The sequence below is a fragment of the Sceloporus occidentalis genome, unplaced genomic scaffold (genome assembly GCF_023333645.1).
Source record: "Sceloporus occidentalis isolate IW3139 unplaced genomic scaffold, rSceOcc1.0.p SCAF_1, whole genome shotgun sequence".
NCBI lineage: Eukaryota > Metazoa > Chordata > Lepidosauria > Squamata > Phrynosomatidae > Sceloporus > Sceloporus occidentalis.
Genome location: NW_028316981.1, coordinates 69,572,020 through 69,591,655, shown reverse-complemented (window position 1 = coordinate 69,591,655; position 19,636 = coordinate 69,572,020). Strand labels below are relative to the sequence as shown.

General features: G+C 38.3%; 1 protein-coding gene across 12 annotated transcripts in view; it reads right to left on the bottom strand.

Moving 5' to 3' along the window:
* The window catches only part of PBRM1 (polybromo 1), a 77,598-nt gene that overhangs the window by 48,941 nt on the left and 9,021 nt on the right, over positions 1-19,636 (bottom strand). For 9 of the 12 annotated variants that reach the window (XM_089524289.1, XM_089524280.1, XM_089524242.1 and 6 more), the window contains exons 2-12: positions 16,875-17,030; positions 15,978-16,075; positions 13,943-14,090; positions 13,451-13,594; positions 12,994-13,110; positions 11,689-11,757; positions 11,322-11,420; positions 9,500-9,585; positions 6,864-6,959; positions 4,624-4,715; positions 1,139-1,355 (exon numbers count right to left, since the gene is read on the bottom strand). In XM_089524289.1, coding sequence (XP_089380415.1) covers positions 1,139-1,355; positions 4,624-4,715; positions 6,864-6,959; positions 9,500-9,585; positions 11,322-11,420; positions 11,689-11,757; positions 12,994-13,110; positions 13,451-13,594; positions 13,943-14,090; positions 15,978-16,075; positions 16,875-17,015 — 1,307 coding nt within the window. In that variant the 5' untranslated portion in view covers positions 17,016-17,030. The remainder of the gene's footprint in view (positions 1-1,138; positions 1,356-4,623; positions 4,716-6,863; positions 6,960-9,499; positions 9,586-11,321; positions 11,421-11,688; positions 11,758-12,993; positions 13,111-13,450; positions 13,595-13,942; positions 14,091-15,977; positions 16,076-16,874; positions 17,031-19,636) is intronic. The other 3 variants (XM_089524208.1, XM_089524189.1, XM_089524262.1) reach the window with 1 other exon arrangement.

The following is a 19,636-nucleotide window of genomic DNA, read 5'->3' as shown; positions in this document are numbered from 1 at the left end:
AGGTACTTTTTTGTAAACCAAAATGTTTTACTTTAAAGCACTGAACCTCCTTTCCTCCCTTTAAAGTACTGACCCTCCCAGAAGAAGATTACCTGCCCCCTCTTCCCCAATTAGGAGTTTGTAAAGAAGGGCACACAGTGGATATATGAATCCTTCCTATGATTTGGATTATCTTCCAATCACAATATAGATCTTTCAGATCTCAACTAGCAGAGCTGAAATATATTTTAGAATTAAAGGACTTAACAAAGAGGTCAGTTTAAATTCTTAAATAGATACCACTGTTTCATGTTTTTATTGTGGTTTTAATGCTGTTGTAATTTTTAACTTTGTGATTTTAACCTTGTTGTGATCCCGCTTCGATCCATGGGGAGAGGTGGGAAGATAGAAATAAAAATTATTATTATTATTATTATTATTATTATTATGTGAAAATAATTGTCAGATCTTACTGTTAACACATTGAAAAAGCAAACATTTATTATTCTGGAAGTGCTGTAGTTATCAAATGTTTGGAATTTCACTGGCTGATGATCACATGAATGAAGCTTAAAATGAAAGAGCATGTAAAGAAAAAAGAATTATCTGTCTAGCCTTATTTGGATCAGTTAAAGTGTCGGTGGATAAAGTGCAGCCTGGGGGCTCCAAGGAGCCCTCACTTTTGTAGCCCTCATTTTTTTTATTGTTTATTTAATGATTTTCCTTTGCTTTTCAACTGTTCCCTGAACACACACACACACACAATACAACAACACCTTCCCATACCCCCAAATGCCTTCCTTTGGAACTGTATTGTATCCCAAATAACGCCTGGAAGTGTTTTGGCCAGGATATAGTACTAATAGAAGATATAGTCCTAACACATGCACTTGGGGGGGGGGGTTTGCAGCTGCAGGGGGGTTAGAAGGAATTGGCCCCCAGTCCCTCACACAATTGTCCAATTAGTGTTCTTATGATATTATGGTGGTATTCCAATAATATCGTAACATGTTACAGGAATCATAACTCAGTTTTAAAAACCAGGAATTTAAAATTTATCCCTAACAGAAAACACACATCTTCAGAAAAATTGACTTGCAGTAAGACAGGTTATTCTTGAAACCGTTCACAATCTGAGAGAATGTTAAAGCTATTTTACCTTATTTGCTGTAATGAAATAGGCAGCTTAATTTGCTGATAATAATCAGGATATTTCTTCTTTGAGGGCAAATGGAAAAAAGGTTCCGATATAAGTTGGCCCTGGTTGTTTCGGCAGTTCCTAACTGTGTCATAAAGCTGATAGAGAGGATTGGAAGTATCCATAAAGGAAGTAATGCTCTCAGCTTCAGACTCTCCTTCTTCATAGCGGGCAGCAGCTAGAAATAAGGAAACAACAATTTTACAATGTTAGCATCATTTTCTGTTTTAAATAGTAAAAGTGAAAACATTTGCCTCAAAGGACCACAGAGGTAAAAGGGGAATCTAAGTCCTGGTTTTTGCACAAATGATTTTTTCATTAAAAGGTGCCCAAATATGAAAAATCCTTTAAAAAAATGAACAAATACACTCATCTCTCCATATTTGCGGCTTTGATATCTGCAGATTTGATTATTCACAGATTTGATTAATATGTTCTCTCTAGGAATATCTAGATCCTCCAGTGCAACTCTATGGCCAACTTTAACTAAAAGTTGCGCTGAAAGTCCTAGAGATTCCTAGAGAGAACACTCCACTAGGCATTTGTAGCTCCTCCAGCGCAGTTCTATGGTCAGTGTCTCAGCTGTTGACCATAGAGTTGCACTGGAGGACCTAGAGATTCCTAGAGAGGTGTCCTCTCAGGTAAAAACATGTTTTTGTTATTTGCGTTTTTTCCATATTCATGGGGGTCTTGTGCCCCTAACCCTAGCGGGTACAAGTGTACTCTTGTAATCTTGCTCAAAGGAGAGAAAAATGGGAATTAGTAATTCTTGCACACGAGGATAAAATTGTTGTTGTTGTTGCTGCTGCTATTATTATTATTATTATTATTATTATTATTATTATGTCTTACTTGCCTCTCCCCATGGAGAGGCAGAGAACAACAATTAACGGGCAAACAACATCAGTTAAAAAGACTTAAGTGTAGCTTTACTTCTCTGCAGGGGTGGTCAAAGCTGAAGCATGTGGCTCTCTGAAATCCTGCAGAAGAACCAGTGTGACCACAGCAGTTGGCTATTCCGAGGTAAAGGCAATATTATAAACAATCTAATAACTAGTTACTTTTGTGCTATCTTCCATGATCTTAATTTAACTAATTTGACATATCCATGACCTTCTGTTCTCAACCTCAATGTAAGATCTTGTAAATTCAGACCTGTGACCTCCCTGATTGAGTCTAGCCATCTAGTGTGCAGTCTTCCTCTCTTTCTATTTCCCTCTACCTTTCCCAGCATCATTGTCCTTTCTAATTACGTAGTCATATCTTCTCATGATGTGGCCAAAGTACAACAGCCCCAATTTAGTCACTTTGATTTCCAAGGAGATTCCAAGCTTCATTTTTTCTAGGATCCAATTGTTTGTATTTATGGTTGCCCAAGGTATCCTTAGCACTCTCCTCTAGCACCACACCTCAAATTTTCTTCCCATCTGCTTTCATCACTGTTCTCACATCCATACATGGTAATGAGAAATACGATTGCTTGAACAATTCTGACTTTAGTTTTTTGTGGCGTTTTCAGGCTACGTGGACATGTTCTAGAACAGTTTCTTCCTGACGTTTCACCAGCATCTGCGGCTGGCATCTTCAGAGAATGTTTGCCTGGAAAAAGTGGGTATATATACTGTGCGAGCCTGGGAATGCAGGAGTGATTTGCATGTGTATTGTTCTGTGCTGATGGGAGGCCTCAGGCTGGGAAGCTAATGTAAAAAGAGGGTTAGTGTCTATTAATTGGTGACCATTATCTGCTGGGAAAGCCCCTGACTCTGAGTGGTTTCCCATTTGCATTCGCTGAGTCCTCGTGCCCGAAAAACCCACAAAAAACTATAGATGCCGGCCATGAAAGCCTTCGACTTCAAATTCTGACTTTAGTGTTCAGCTGTATATCTTTAAACTTTAGGATTTTATCAAATTCTTTCACAGCTGTCCTTCCCATTCCCAATCTTCTGATTTCTTCACTGCAATCTCTGTTCTGATCTATGTTTGATTCAAGGTATGGGAAATCTTTAGCTACTTCAAGTTCCATATTATCTACGTTGAATTTATGTAAATCCTCCTTTTCTTTATGTTCCACAGTAGGCCTGCCTTTGCACTTTCTTCTTTGACTTTCTTTAGTAATTGTTTCAAGTCTCTGATGCTTTCTGGTGGTAGTATGGTGTCATCTCCATATCTTAAATTGTTGATGTTCCTTCTTCCTATCATCACTCCTCCTTCTACTGATTATAAGCCTGCTCTTTGTATGATATTTTCAACATACCAGTTGAACAGATAGGATGATAAAATGCAGCTCTGCCTGACCCTCTTGCTGATTGGGAACCATCCTGTTTCTCTATAGTTTGTTCTTACAGTAGCTTCTTGTCCTAAACACATCATCAGGTCTATCAAATGGAGTGGCATTCTCATTTCTTAGAGAGCGTTCCATAGCTTTTCATGATCTATTTAGTCAAAGGCTTTGCTATAATCTATAAAGCATATACTGATTTTCTTCTGGAATTCCTTAGTACGCACCATTATCCATCGTATGTTTGCTGTGTGGTCCCTAGTGCCTCTTCCTTTCTTGAATCCTGCTTGTACCTCAGGGATTTCTTTCTTTCTCTCCCTCTCAAAAATTTTTTTTTGATCTACTAGTATCTTTATTTTTACTCTCTTTTTTCATCTCCATTCCAAACTCCTAATCACTTATATTTTAGCTTTTCGAAGCTGTAAAATATATCAGTATTAGAGATGAGAACACCTCAATAGAGGGTGGGGAAATGAAAGAGATAACATACTCTAAACAAGCCTTTCTCAATCTTTTTACCCTGGATAAAATCTTGAAATAATTTTCAGGTCTTAGAGAACCCTTGTATAAAAATTATTTTATAGTCGGCCCTTCTTATACTCGGATTTTTTATACACAGATTCAAGCAAACCCGGTTTGAAAATGTTCAAAAAAAGTATAAATTTCAAATACCAAACCTTGATTTCCCATTTTTCATTTTGCTGTGCCATTATATTTAATGGGACTTGAGCATACACGGATTTTGTTATCCACGGGGGATCTTGGAACCAAACCCCAGCGTCCACTGTACAGTTTAAAATTAAGTTTACTTTTTTACTAATCACAATCTTTTATGAAACTCATAGTGATCTCTTGCAGAACTCTACGGTTCTAGGGAACCACAGTTTAGAAATCCTGTTCTAAACTGATTAAGAGGCACAGCCACTGAACTCCTCTTATGTTTCTTTTATGCCAGAGCGTGATCACAGGTATTTGTTAAAAAAAATGCAAAACTTATTTTAGCAAGGAATGAACTGTTTAAGAAGGATATGGAATTATTTAGCCTATTATCTACACCTTAACAGATATTTGTTTTTTTTAACAATTTGTAAGCCTAAAGGGAGTAAATATAGAATTGGATGATAAACAATTTCTTTGCAGATCTTGGCAATTCTATTGTAATTCCTACCAGCCAGAACAGCATCTTCATCACTTTCAGATCCATACTGAAGCGCCATTGTTATTGCTGATAAACGATCCCCCTGGACAGCTCTTTTGTTACTGTTAATTTGAGAGAAAATAGTATATAACTGTAAACAAAAAAAAAAAGAAAAAAAAAGAAATCTACATAGAAAATATTAATGCTTATGCAAATGGTATCAAATAAGTACTCAGGGATATTAGTATTTACTGTGAAGGCTCCCTCTTTATTGGGAGTATGTGAAAGTTCTCTGTGTTGGGCTTGCTTGGCCTACTAGATCCAGAAATAGTGACTGTGATAAGTAAACTTTGGGCTGAAACAGACAGCCCTAAAGGGGCGGCTTGAACGCTGGGTTGGGGCCATGGCAACTGCAGACCATGCCCCCAACCCGGATGTTTGCCAGCGTACAAAGAAGCGGCAGAAAACCACTCCTTTCTGAGCTGGCAAAATGCTGGCTTTTCCGTGGTGACGGCAGCTTTACTCCGCTCCTGTGGCATGTAATATCTAAGCACTGTGGCACCGGAGTAATGCAAAGCTGCCCTCTGCGTGAGCAGGCAGCTTCACGGCATCTTCCTGCCGGCTTGGGGTCATGCATCCTCTCAACAACAATGCCCCCAAGCTGCTGGGAAGCCACCACAGAAGGCATCTGTTTCGCCCCTAAGATATGTATATCTCCCTGGATAAAGCCTCCCCCAGTTCTTAAACGTGGCCAAAATTATGGGAGAAATCAGGCTAAACCAAAAATAGCCATTGATCAGAAATGGTAGAAAAAAGAGGCGAGACTCATTGGGGAATGTCTGATTATCTGCAGAATATTTTGAAAAACGAAGAAGGAAGAACAGCCACAGAATTCAAGCAAGTGCCAGTGTTCCTTTTTTTTTTATTGACAGTCAGTCTATAAGACAGAACTCTCTGATAACCTAAACTAGCATCGCCTAACAGGATGTGGCTGAAATGGGTATGTTTTATAACATTCTATCAAATTACAAAGACCCATGAGGAGGAACACACATTCACTTGTAGAACTATGCTAATGCAACTGCTGAAAATGAGGCGGTGGCCTCAAAGATCTCAGAAATTGGTAGAATTGTTGAAAGGGCTTCTGAAGTGACTGGTTCTCCAGTGAATGTGCCCCGCTGTAGAAGTGGGCAGGAATGTGTCTTCTGTTAACGTGATGTAGGTGTTAATCACTGAGTTATGGTGAAAGCTGGTGCCTTCTCCCTACAGAGATAGTAGAAGTACATTCCAACCTGAAGAACCTATTATAACTGAGAAAGACGACAACAGTCCACATGTATTTTATATCAAACTGGTAATGCCACTGATTATTACAACAATCTAAACTCTGTTTCCTCCTAAACATCAGTCAAAGCAGCTATGTTTTATATTTTATATCATGGTTTTCCCCCCTGAAAACTACATCATCTATTATGATTTAAAACATTCAGGAAATAGAATAGTTGTTTTGAAAAAAAAGATTTACAAAAGGATTATAGCAAAGGGGAAGAATGGAGATGGGAGCTCTAGGGATACATATATAATGTTCATGCCCTCGCCTGGCCAGGAAAGGTCCTTTTGCCAATGCAGAGGATTTGTCCAAAGCATTTTGGGATGTGTGGTGGAATTAATTCTTAAAAACTTCTCTTATATGCTGTCAAATTCCCATATCCCATTTAACAAGAAAATGAAAGCTTAAGTTAATCAATACCCAATGCATAGAAAGCAAAGAGATTAACAAACAAAAGAACCCAAGAAAACAAATTTTAGTAAGAAAAAGGGCCTCAATCCATGAAAAACTATAGAGGGAATGACATCTACTGTACTTATATCAACCAGATGTACTCACCTTTGTCTTTTGTATTGCATTAGTACTGCATTGCTGAGCAAAGGAAAATGTTCTATGTACATATCAAAGCTGTCACACATAAAGTTGTCTTATCTTATACCAAGGAAACTAAAAAACTGTTATGACATATGGAACTGTATTTTTAAAATGCCCATATACAATATATATTCTAGGTAATCCAGTTTCAGAAAAAACAAAACAAAAAAACACTCTAATATTTCCAGCAAGCAGACAAGCTGTTTGGTCTTTGGGTTATTTCTTTTAATGAATTTTTAAAACTCTCTCTCATATGCAAAGGAAGCAGAAAATTTGGAAGCACAAACAGAAGACGCTCATTCTAAAAATGAATAGACTGAATAACAACCAGAGATTAAGGACTCACCGGTAATATTTATTAGCAGAATTTCTCTCATCGACAACACTGCCTTTACCCTGTGAGGAAGGACCTGTCAGCTTGGAAGCAGCCAAATTTGGAGTCCTTCATGAAGCACGAACAAGCCACAGAAAGTGAGAATAGGAAATCCACCAGACAGCCAAGACAATATAAAGTTAGAATGCAGCTCTTTTACAGAGTACGTTTTGAAAGGCAAGTTAGAAAGGGCTCTGCCACACTGCATTGTGATGGAAGACTGGATTTTAAATGTTACTGATTTTTATCGAATTGAGAGGAATTGCACATCCATTTATTATCAAACAAAAGCACATGTGGATATTTTTACTGTGCTGTTACAGGCAGAAGATGCATTTAAAAGCATGTCAGTTTCCAAGCAAATTGTGTAGTAGAAAGATAGCAAAAGCAAATTGCTATTTCAGAGATTTTTTAAAAATGCACTAAAGTAGCTAAAATATTTATCACAAAATTAAGCAGTGAAATCTATTTTAAAAGGAGACAGAGAGAAAGGAAAATGTGTCTAGAAAAATTGGGAAATTTTCAAGGAATACACGCACAGCTCAACAGCAAAATATGGTCAAGTTACATTGTCTTTACTTCATTTGATGTCTCCCAAAAATACACAAAGTTGCACCTTTGTTTTGTAAAACTTATCTACACATCCATCTATAGGAGTGGGTAAATCCTTTCCCGATTATCACCAAATCCTCCCTCCATTCCCCCTCCCCGTGAAAAAGCTACCATTTGCTATTTAAATACACTTTCCCCACAGGCTTATTTAGGCCATGAAAAGCTTTTTTTAAGAGACCAAATCTTTAGGTCTTAAAAAGGCCTCAGGGAGTGAACTATGCTTACGTGTTAAATTGCAAAACAAAAACAGCAAACTATGCTTCACTGAGAGACTTATAGGGGTGCAATCTATGGGACACAAATATAGGGGTGAGCAGTTTGGAGAGGAGCGGAAGGGGGAGCACATCTTGCCAAAGTCTAAGGAGACATCCAAAATGTGCCCCCTAACATCCAAAGTTCCCTATTCCTGTTCTCTGGCATAAGGTGTTGTTGTTTTTTTACAGTGCTGATGGCATCCTAATAGAAACTACGAGTAGCTGAACTAATCTAATGTCACAGAGACACTGAATCCCATTGTATCCTGACTATGGATCCGGCCTGACCACAATCCTAGCAGTTATCTGGTCTGGCACAGCAACTGGCATTCAGATGCCTACTCACTTCTGCACCATGGAGGTGCCAATGACGATGACTCACCCATTGCAACAGCTACTGTTCTCCATAAAGGCCACACTGTAGCCTGTAAAGGCAGAAACAACCTCATGGCTGGGCATCCTTTTCCAAGATTACAGGCTGTGACTGGGGCCTGCACAGAGAACAGTGGTGGCAGGTAAGGGGGTGCATGGCTGCCTGTACTGCTGGATATTGCAGCAATTTCTGGGAAACTCTTATCACAGACAGATAGAATTTTTTTAGACAGGGCCAAGGACTAGTTTGGACAGGGATGAGCCAGATCCACTGGAATGACATCCAGTCTCCCTGATCCCAGCCTGGAGCTGTTGGCTTGCGTTGTCTAAACAGGATGCCAGGCTGGGGGAAACGGCCTTTTGGCTCGTGCGTTCAGCCCCAGTGAATCAGGTCAAGCTGAAGCTGCCTCTAGGAGACACAAGTTGAATTGCTATTACCCTTGAAAGAATAGGCCAGGCTACACATAGTTGACTAGGGAATGATGAAACTTATTAAAAATAAATAAATAAGAGGAGATACAGATGCACTTAAAACTCAGTGCTTCCCAATAACAACCTTCAGTGGCAAATAAAAGGAACAAAGTCCTAAACTAATACAAGAGGTACTGTATATACTCGTCTATAAGTCGAGAAATTTATGCCTCAAAATCGACCCCCAAATCCCAGATTGACTTATTTGGGGGTCAGTATGGTAATGTGATAGCAGCTTTTTCAGATTTCCCCATGCCGTAGGAAAAACAGTTTAGCCAAACAGAAATAGTCTTGGGTGACTGATTGCTTTTAAACAAACAGAGTCCCTCTCTCACCTGCTCTGTAACTGTCTGGGGAGTGAAGGATGAAACAAATGCTGAAATGCTGAAGTAAAAAGCCTCAATTAGTCCCTCTCGCTGCACACACACACACACACAGAGTTGACTAGGGAATGATGAAACTTGTTAAAAATAAATAAATAAGAGGAGATACAGATGCACTTAAAACTGAAGGAGCCTCCACATTTTACCCTTGACTTATCCACGGGGCATGGCAAAATCCATAATTTTGGTCCCAAACCTGCCCTCGACATACATGAGGTCGACTTATAGTCGAGCACATATGGTAGATCTAAATCAGATTATTAAAGGCAAATGGTGCCACATCTACTTACTGAAATCTAACCTGAATCCTGTCAAAAGACCACTGAGAAAAATCATTATATCCTAGCATATTTAAAGAAATGGGGTGTATGCATGTAAAGTCCTTGTCTCTCCATAACTCAGTATAAAAGTACATATTTCAGCTGGATTATGTAAGAGATCAGCTATTATATCGCAGAAGATTCTGCAGAGTATAAAGTATCAGTAACTTTATATAATTTTATTTTTCTTACTGTACCTGACTCGGAGACTTGATTTAGCCAGTTCTGTATGTTCAATTTCTGCCTTTTTCATATTAAATACTTTTTTAATTGCATTTGCATCCTGTTATCGGAAACAAAGAAAACATTTTATTCAATTTAAAAATCCAAAGATGAAACAATCACAACTCGTTAGGAGGAATGGGGAGAATATGTAGTTCTAGGTATTGCTGGACTGGAGCTGCCATCACCCATAGCCAGAGACTGCAAAGCTGACAGAAAATGGTTAACGTGTTGACTTAATCATTATTAGCCTTTTAAAAAAATGTAACCTGATTGCAATTACATTGAAAGGGAGTTAATTTTAAATTGGAGTTTAAATTCACATTACTACCCAAATGAAGGTGAAAAATCCTATCCATAGTTTTACTCCTCCTTGTTCCTATATCCAGTTTGAAAGCTTCTCAGATATAAGCAGCTGTACGTCTTTGAAAGTTCACCTCTCCAACTCCATTTTTTCTTGGTTTCTCTTTCTCCCACTTTTACAATCTCATTTCTTTAATGACCCACTTTCTTTAGTTTACCGATTCCCACCGTGGATCCCAGTAAAATCCCAAGGGTTAGGAATTTCACAATTTAGTTTCCTGGGACAGATAAGGAGTTTTTATACACTTGTCCCTCCACATTTGCAGCTTTGACTATTGCGGATTTGATGATTCACGGATTTTATTAATATATTCTCTCTAGGAATATCTAGGTTCTCTATTGCAACTCTATGGTCAACTTTAACCAAAAGTCGCCCTGAAGGATCTAGAGATTCCTAGAGGGAACACTCCACTAGGAATTTGTAGCTCCTCCAGCACAATTCTATGGTTAATGTCTGGCAGATGTTGACCACAGAGTTGCACTGGAGGACATAGAGATTCATAGAGAGGTGTTCTCCCTAGATAAAAACATAGTGATTTTGTTATTTGGGGTTTTTCCACATTCACAGGAGTCCTGTGCCCCTAACCCTAGCGAATGTGGAGAGACAGGTGTATTGGCCCCATGTACAGAACACAGGAGGGCCCTCTGTATAAAAAAAAATCACCTCTCCTTTTACGATGTCTTTACTACTTGGAACTAAACATGGTAATTCCCGCACCCCCACATTATTGCTATTTTGCAAAACTGCAAGAGAGCCAGACCTTAAGAACTAACTGGATTATGTAAAACTTGTTGTCTTTTTAACACTATGGTTTATTTAATCAATAACTTGAATAGCTTACATCTGGATATATATGGATATATGCTTATCCTGGAAATTGAACTGTTGCCCCTCTTCCCTAGCAAAAATCAAATTTATGCATAACTTAATTAATAATAATAATAATAATAATAATAAAAATTATTTGTATACCGCTATTCCAACATTAGATCATAGCGGTTAACAACATTAATACAATAAAAAAGATAATACATATCCCCAACAACAAATATCCCCATACCAAAATACCCATACTATACAACACATCGTTAAAAACATTACTATTTACAAGACAACAAAATTAGCTGGATAGAAACAGCTGTGTATTGGGGGGAGAACAAGATGGAATTAGGACACATGAGGGAAAGCTTGTCGGAAAAGGAAGGTCTTGAGATTTTTCCTGAATAGATCTACAGAGGAGACAGAGCGGAGCTCTTCGGGAAGCGAGTTCCAAATCTGAGGGGCTGAGGTAGAAAATGCCCTTTGCGTGGACGAGACATATCTCGTCTTAGGAAACCTCAAAAAAATTAATTTCATTTATTTCCTATCAGGTTATTGGAGTTGTGTTTAAAAAAAAATCTAATTTCATTTTTTAACAAACACTTTTAACTAACCTTGAATACTTGAGATCCAGGTTCATTGTAGGTTTTGGCATTCTTAACTAATAGATCTATGTCCTTGGCCATTGCATGAATGCTCTTATAGCTTCCATTCTATACATAAAACACATACAATTAAATATCAAATCAACAATTTAAACCATTTTCAAAATTCACACATTGTAACACACAATTCCCTATGCTTCACCTAATTAGTCTTTGCCTCTTGACAAGCACAACACAGATTTAAAATTCATTATCATAAATATTTGCTTTTAAAATGCTTTTAAAATTACTGAAAAACTGTTATAAAGGTTATATTCAAGACATACAGATACATTTAATCTGTGTTTAACACAATGCCCCATAAATAATACTGCACCTGTATTCGCTGCGCAACTGTCTTCAGGTCTATGGGCTCTTTAATTATTGCATAATAGTCAGGATATTGCTAAAAAACAGAAAGATTATGAGTCCACACAAATTCATTTGATGTAACTATAACAATAATCTACCAGCAATCATGCTGTCAGTTCAAAGATGTAATGTAAGATTACAATTTTGAAGACACTTGAAAGAAATTAAATTCCATAGGCTGTCAAGCATATAGTTTTGAGCAAAGAGGCTTAGAATGCATTGTAAGAAATAGCTTGGGCCCAGAGTACTTAAAGGACCGCCTCTCTCTGTACAATCCGCCCCGCACACTCAGATCCATCGGGCAGCACTTGTTAAGAGTTTCGGAGGCTAGATTAGTTAATACCACCAGAAGGGCCTTTTCCACCTCGGCCCCTACCCTCTGGAACTCGCTGCCCATTGAACTCCGTTCAGCAACCCCCCTGGTCCAATTTAAGAATGGGCTGAAAACGTTCTTCTTCAAGCAGGCTTACCCCTGATTCTTTGCCCTGAGAGCCCCCTCTCCCCCCCCTCTGTTAATAGTTTGTGATTTGGCACAAGTTCTTTTATTGTTTTAATTGCATTGTTTTTAATCTATATTGGATGTATGTTGTTATTGTTATTGTTGTTAACCGCCCTGATGTTTCGAAGGGCGGTATATAAATAAAGTTTTTATTTATTTTATTATGATTCTAAATATGATACAGACACATACAGTGTCTATTACATGAGTTGAAAAGCATTCCTGGGCACCAGGCTGCGGTATTTAAACATAATAGTTAACATGTGTGTTTTTTATCTGTTCTCAGCACATTTACTTGGAAGCCCAGTAAATCTTTCTTACAAGTTACTGTATTTGAGATATATAGCTTTGGTACAATAACTATACACTGCTCCAAATATTATGAGTTGCTTGTATATTACACTAGTTTTGTTCACATAATGTCTTACAAATAGTGCAGTGAATTGTTCCCATCCACCAGGGTTCAGTTCAGGGACCCCCGTGGCTGGGGAAAAATGAGATGGCTCAAGTATCATATTATTCAAGGATGGTGGGTGAATTGTGCATGTCCACACTACTCTTGAATAATATGGGGCATGGCAATCTGCTCGCAGTCAAATCCATGGATTGCTAGCCCGCCGATACACTGTACATACAAATAACATATAAACATCATTAACTTAACTTGATGATGCAAACTAAAGCAGTAGCTGTCCAGTTTCTGTCAATTTCAATGTTGCCTTTATGGTAAAAAGTTTGGATTTACATTTAAAGACCAACATTATTACTCACCACTTTAGAGGGAAGCTTCTGAAAAAGCTCACTAATGAGGCGGCCCAATGGGTTTGTTGCTACAACTACTGCCTCAAGAAGCTGTTCAAGAATTTCTTTTAAGCGACCTGGAGAAGACTAGTAGGAATAAAATAGTATTGTTTTCAGGAAATGAGTGCTCTTTTTATGTTATTTATTTCAGCTATTAAACACAGATTTTCCTGTCTTACAAATAAGGATAAACAAGAATGTGTTAGCTAGATTCATGGGTGTATACATTTCAGGACAGGCAAAAATACTACAAAATACATTATCAGGATTAAGAATGTGTGTACTTCTAATGTTTTTAGTTCTGTATCTATGTGCATGCATAAGAACTATTTTTGCAACATATTTTAACAGAGGATATATAAACAAACAGCTTCTCACTAAGAATTCTTCATTGGCTCTTGAAAAGCAGGGGAAAATTCACACTCACTATTTCAGAAATTGCCCCTTGATTGTCATGGCCCTCATCATCCTCATCTTCATCATCAGGATCTCCTTTCTGAACAAATTCATTTTTTGTGCGTAGATATAAATCCCACAATTTACAGGCAGCTTTGTATTCAGGAGAATCTGGCTGTGTAAAAGAACCAAGAGACCAGTTTGTTACTAAACTATTTTCTACTCAATCATTTCAAACATTCAATTGCTTAGAAATAAAAGTGACAGAGCTATAAATCCCCCAGGTATAATTTGTACTAATAAAAGAACAATTTAATTTACTGCAATTACACTGCAAAGGAGAATAAAGGTAGAATATAAAACAAATTCTCCCTCTCAATGTATACTGCATACTATGAAAACTGAAAACTTTAATACTGCATTTAAGATAGATGAGTGAGGTCCTCCCACTTCTGTAAATACAAATAAAACTGACTGACAGAACAAGCAAATGATGGGTTTCTAAAACAGAAGATTTTGTCACCTTATAATAGGATTTTGCATTATTAAATAGCAGCTGGAAGTCAGCAGTTAACACGTTCACATCATCATATTCTTCCATTTTTAGCTTCTGCTGGATTTTCATTAAATCAATAGGTTGAGAAACTACTTCATAGTAATCTGGCTGATTTCTGTTGTAATAATAAATTATTGAAAATGCCGTTAATGTAAGCAAACCTTACAATACTGACAAAACATAAGATGGTATATTCTATCATTCTATAAACTAGAACTTTACGCCTTGTAAGACGCAGTCACAAGAACTGCATTCACTTCTTCAGGATAACATTTCAATTACACTATATTTTTTGCGTCTAATTTTTATGAAAATATTTCAATTGCTGTAATGTTAAAATACTATGTGAGAAAAAAAAAGAAAGTTTAAATTCTTGTTCAGTGAAAAGTTTGAAAACACACAGCAAAAGGTGTAAGCATTTCTCTGTAACACATGCTAAAAAACAATACAAATAAATAGTCTCTTCACCACTGGAGTTGCCTCTGAGGGAGTTGCTGCTGCCATCATGAAGATCAATTTTTAACCCATTGGGAAACATCTATCTAAGCTATGGCTGGTGCTACACAGGTACAGACAGCAAAATCTTTCAGTTTTTGAATGTAAAATACAAATCTGCATTCCCATCCCAGAGAAACCCCCATCAATCCACTGATTTTGTATAGGCAGAGTACAAGAATAGCCAGAAGAAATACGATACAAATGAGACACATGATGTCAAGAGCAATTGGACAGTCTCAGATCAGACACATCAGGTGCAAAAAACCAAAAGTGATCGGGTCTACTGAGGCTTCCAAGGAAAAAAAGGCTAAGAAAGCACCCAAGGGGCTATCTGCACAGCCCATGTTCCTTCTGGCATCGTGTTAACCTGTTTGGATGACACAGACCAAAACACTGGGGCCAGGATTGGGCAGTATCCTGGAAGACCAAACACGGATCTGGTGGATCCAGCCCATTCCTGGGGTAAACAGCCCTTAACATGGGTCTATTTGACTTGGGGCTTGCATCAGGTTCCTGGAAACTTCATGACAAACCCCAGCTGTTTAAACAGTCCCACATGCTCCTTACTCTTCTGCACAGTCACTCATATCTGATATATAAATGGGGCACCTGACCATGTGGGTATAGTCAGGTGCTCTGTTTCTGCATCAAGCATGGTGCTACAGTGCAGAAAGGTACAGAACACCCTGGGCCGGAGTGGGGACAGGCATGTAAACACCTGCACGTCCGCACACCTGTTCTAGGTGAGTACCCAGGTCAGAACAACACAGGCACAGCCCGTGTTTTCCTGGACCATCTGCTTAGAGCCTTAGAAATCTGTTCCTTTCACAAACACTGACAAATATTGCACCAAAGCAAAAAACAGTGAAGCTGGTAAAATTTCCTGTTATTTGTGCTGGTGAAAACACTAACTTATGCTATTTTGGTTACATCAAATAAATATCTGACAAAATTTTTCAAAAATATAGGAAGAATCCAGTACCAGATAGGCTGAGATCTTCTCTTCTCCTCCCTCTTCGTCCCCAAACCATCACATGACAAATCTGTTTCAGAAGTCCCCCAATTTCCCAGGGCAGATTTTGAGGGCATGCCTGGGACTAAGGGATGGGAGGGAACACAATGGCATATTTGTTGTTTCCCCACCGCCACCAGTTCTGCTGACAAGGGCAGTCCCACCAGCAGAAAAATGTCCGTGGATTTTGCCCTTTATATTAAACTTTTAAAAAGTGACTATTTTTGAGAACACATTTGTTGAACAAAGTGCATCACTAATTCAAGAGAATTTTCAAAAGGAGGATTCTTCACCTCTTTTTCCCATTGCCCATTCATGCATCTCAAAGGCTTTTCTGAGGGTCAGAAGCCCTCCCAAATAACTGTATGTAAGGCAAAGGAGGTGAGGTAAGTGGAAATTCTGACTATGAACTTTTTTGTTCACAGCATTAGCTAAATTAATTTTTGCACCAGCAGCCTTAGCAGAAATTTCCGATTAATGTTGCTCCCTTACCTTCTCTTGGGGGCCCGAATGAAAAGCTCACACAGAAGCCTCCCTTGTTCATCTTTGTAATCTCTGATTGTATTGTATAATTCATGGCATACCGCAATCTAAAATATAAAGCCAACAGGGAAAATATTAAACACTGTTATACAATCCTTATTCCTGAAATATTCTCTGTTCCTTTACAAGATTACTTTATGAAGAGCTAGCATTACATTTTACAATTTACAGATGAGAACAAAAAACAAGATTACAGCTAGTAAAATTATATCTGAACTGAGATTTGAACCTGGTAGTTTCTAGCTATCTCACTAATTTACCATTAGAGTGGAGTACTGTTGTGAAACCATGAAATCTTGGCTAGACTAGAAAGGAGTAGGATTAAACCATAACTTCTTGTTCACAAAGTATCTATCATACATCCTGTGTATTTTTTTACAAAGATCATCTGAGAGTTTAACTTTGTATAAAACAAACACATCAACAAAGTCATGTCTCAATTAAAGTAATGATAGCCAGAAGAAAAGAAAAAACCTAATACTATCCCATTTATCCCTGGATGTTTTAATTCTGTCTTATTATTCCACTTTAAAGGTAAACACAATTTCTTTTCTAAACACCCACACAAGAGCATACTGGATAGTCCTATACGCATCTAATCCTAAAAGAGCTATAATTCGTCTTCCTTCAGTGAACTTGAAAACTCAGGTGCATTCAACATGCCTTTACAATAACAGCACTTCATTCCCACCAAGTATGTAGCATATCATTCTGATGTGACAATTCTGGAAGCAAGCTTAACAGCCCCAAACACTCATACTTTGGATGCTAAGCTTTTTCTGTGAAAATCAAAAGCTGATATATCATAAAATAGCCTGGAAAATTCAAATGGTAAAATGTATTTACAGGATCAACGGTTGGGAGGTTGGCAAGTCTTCTTCTCTTCCTGCTTGGACCTGGTGTGTTTGAGGAATGGTGGCCATCATCAAAATCACCTCCACTGGCACTGCTGGAAGGAGAAGTAGCCCTTCGGCGCTTTGAGCCCATGGAATCCAACTTCTTCTATAATAAAGAAAAATGCTCTTAAACTTCAGACCTTCCCACTAATATCTCAAAGGATAACAAGACATTAAATTTGCAGTTCTTTTGATAGATGGAGCAGTTCATAGGAATGTTTTGATAGCACATACATAAAATCTTACCCAAACGTCTGTATACTTGCCCAATAAAATAATTCATATTAGAGTGTTCTTTTTACATGGATGACAAAAACACAATGAAATGAGCATTATTATCAGGACTAACGCTGGTAGGAAAACCTGTCTTGAAAGGCTTTTAGGACAAAAGCTACAATCCTGGTATACTTCTAGTGCTCTATTTAAGAAATCTATTTAAGAAATCTTATCTTGCACAGATGGCTGATAAGTTTAACCAGGACCATAGGTTAAGCATTCATGTGTTCTGTGTGTATGTGCCTTTAAGTTACCTGTTACCTTATGGTGACCCCATGAATGTAACAGGGTTTTCTTAGGCAACGAATACTCAACAGATGATTTTTGCCAATTCCTCCTTTTGAAATATACCTACAGCACATGGTATTTATTGGCAGTCTCTCATTTGAGTATTAACCAGGGCTGATCCTGCTTAGAATCTGCTATCTTTGGGATATTTAGGGTCATTCATCTATTTTACAGGCTTATATTTCATTCAACTTTGGTCCACAGTTCAAACAAGACTAAATTCAATTGCAGTTTCTGTCACAATTAAGCTGTTTTTCTTGCAATTGAGCATCTTGGCCAACAAACATAGTTCCAATGGCTCACTTTATGTATCTGAAGTATTTGTTTAGCCTCTTTCTGCCACAAGATGCATTCATAGTAAAATATAGCTTTAAAATAGAGGCAACCATGAAACTGTTCTCTTCTTAGACAGTTAGTCAATAGTAATGATAAAAGAATTCTGATCTATCTTTATTAGGGAGAAATAAAGTATTTCTAAAGAACATTTAGACAAAGTATGATCAATACACAACCACAACAATTCAGTTCTAGACATTTTTAAAAAAGTATCTGATTATGGCAAATGTGGCTATGAAGTGGGCATGAACAATTTGTGACATGACAGTTATGCATTTTGGCCTGTCAGGTGTTTGAAGGACCACCTATTTTTGCAAAAGCTCAGGAAGGTGGTGAGAATGCATTTCCTCAAGATCACAGTAGACTGTACTGTCTGGAGCGGCAGAATTTATGCAGCTCTGCTATGAAGCAGCAAAAGATCAGAAAAAGTAAAATTAATTCAAGAATATTGTTTTTATTACTTCAGCTGAGTAGTATCTAATTAATGGCTGCTCCAGCTGACAGAACTACGCACATTCAGAATTCATTCTGTACAACAGATCTGTCCTTCAGATCTGAGAGAGGCAGTGCAAGAGACAAAGAAAAGGGGGCAATTTACTCTTTTAGATTTGTTGTTTTTATGTACAGCGCTGTGCAAATCTACAGTGCTATATAAATAAATAAATAAATAAATAAATGCAAAATTTCACTCAGAAAACACTGGATTTACTCCTTATTACTTCTAGGAATGTCTCTCAAAACAAAAGAAAACAGTAACACATTTTGATTCCTCTAGTTAATGGGATTACAAAGTAATTAGCCACAGAAATGTCTCCAAAACTAGCTCCACCACACATTCTCCATCCCTTCTGTAATGTCTAGGAGTGCTTGAGCCTGTCTGCACAGGCCAAAAGGCTTGTGTTCCTCCCAGCCTCTACCCCAAGACCAGGTAAACCAGCCAGAACCAGGCAAAACAGATGCTAATCTGGTGTTCCCAGTCCAACCCTGATACAAATGAGCCTTAGAACAGGTTAAAACGACCCGCTGTTTGCCACAGTATCCGGGCACTGCCCCGCCTTACCTTCTTCTGCCATTGCAGCTAGTGAGAAGACCCTTGTTGCCACATCTGATGTAGAAATGGGGCACCTGGCCACATGGGTGCAATCAGATGCCCTGTTTCAGATGTGGCAATGGGGGTCTTCTCACTAGCAGAGGAAAATAAGGGGTAAGCAGTGGTGGTGGGTCTGTGGCATGGTAGTGTGTGTGAATGTAAAAACCTGCCCATCCCCACACTTGCCCAGGGTCCAACCCAGGTTAGGAGCAGGCCAGGAGAGCACAGGATTAGCTTTCCTGGTCCACTTGCTCAGCCCCCTTGTTACATGATGTAGCATGTCCTGCCATTGCAAGCCTTTCCCAAAGACAGCCAATTATATGAACATATTGCAAGGTTGGGGGGGAAACTAATTTAAAAAATCAAATTGTTATTTAAAAAGTGTTCTTTTAAAGCAAGTTGTTCTGATTGAACTTGCGTTAATTGAATGATTTCCTTCTCAATGGAATTTCTTGCACTACAGTCTTCCCTCCCTTTTTGCGGACTTTGAGTTTGTGGTCTCAGTCCTTCGTGGACCACCAAGCGGGGAGGGTTAAAATGGCATATGCGCCCATGGTGTGTGCACAGCCATTCAAGCCAGTGGGGCTTAAATATGTGCAAATTTTTATTTTTGTGGGGGGGGGGGCGGCATAGATTCCCCACAAAAATGGAGGGGAGACTATATAAAATAAAGTGATTACAAAGAAGCAAATGACACTTGAGACTAGTCTAACAATGAACAA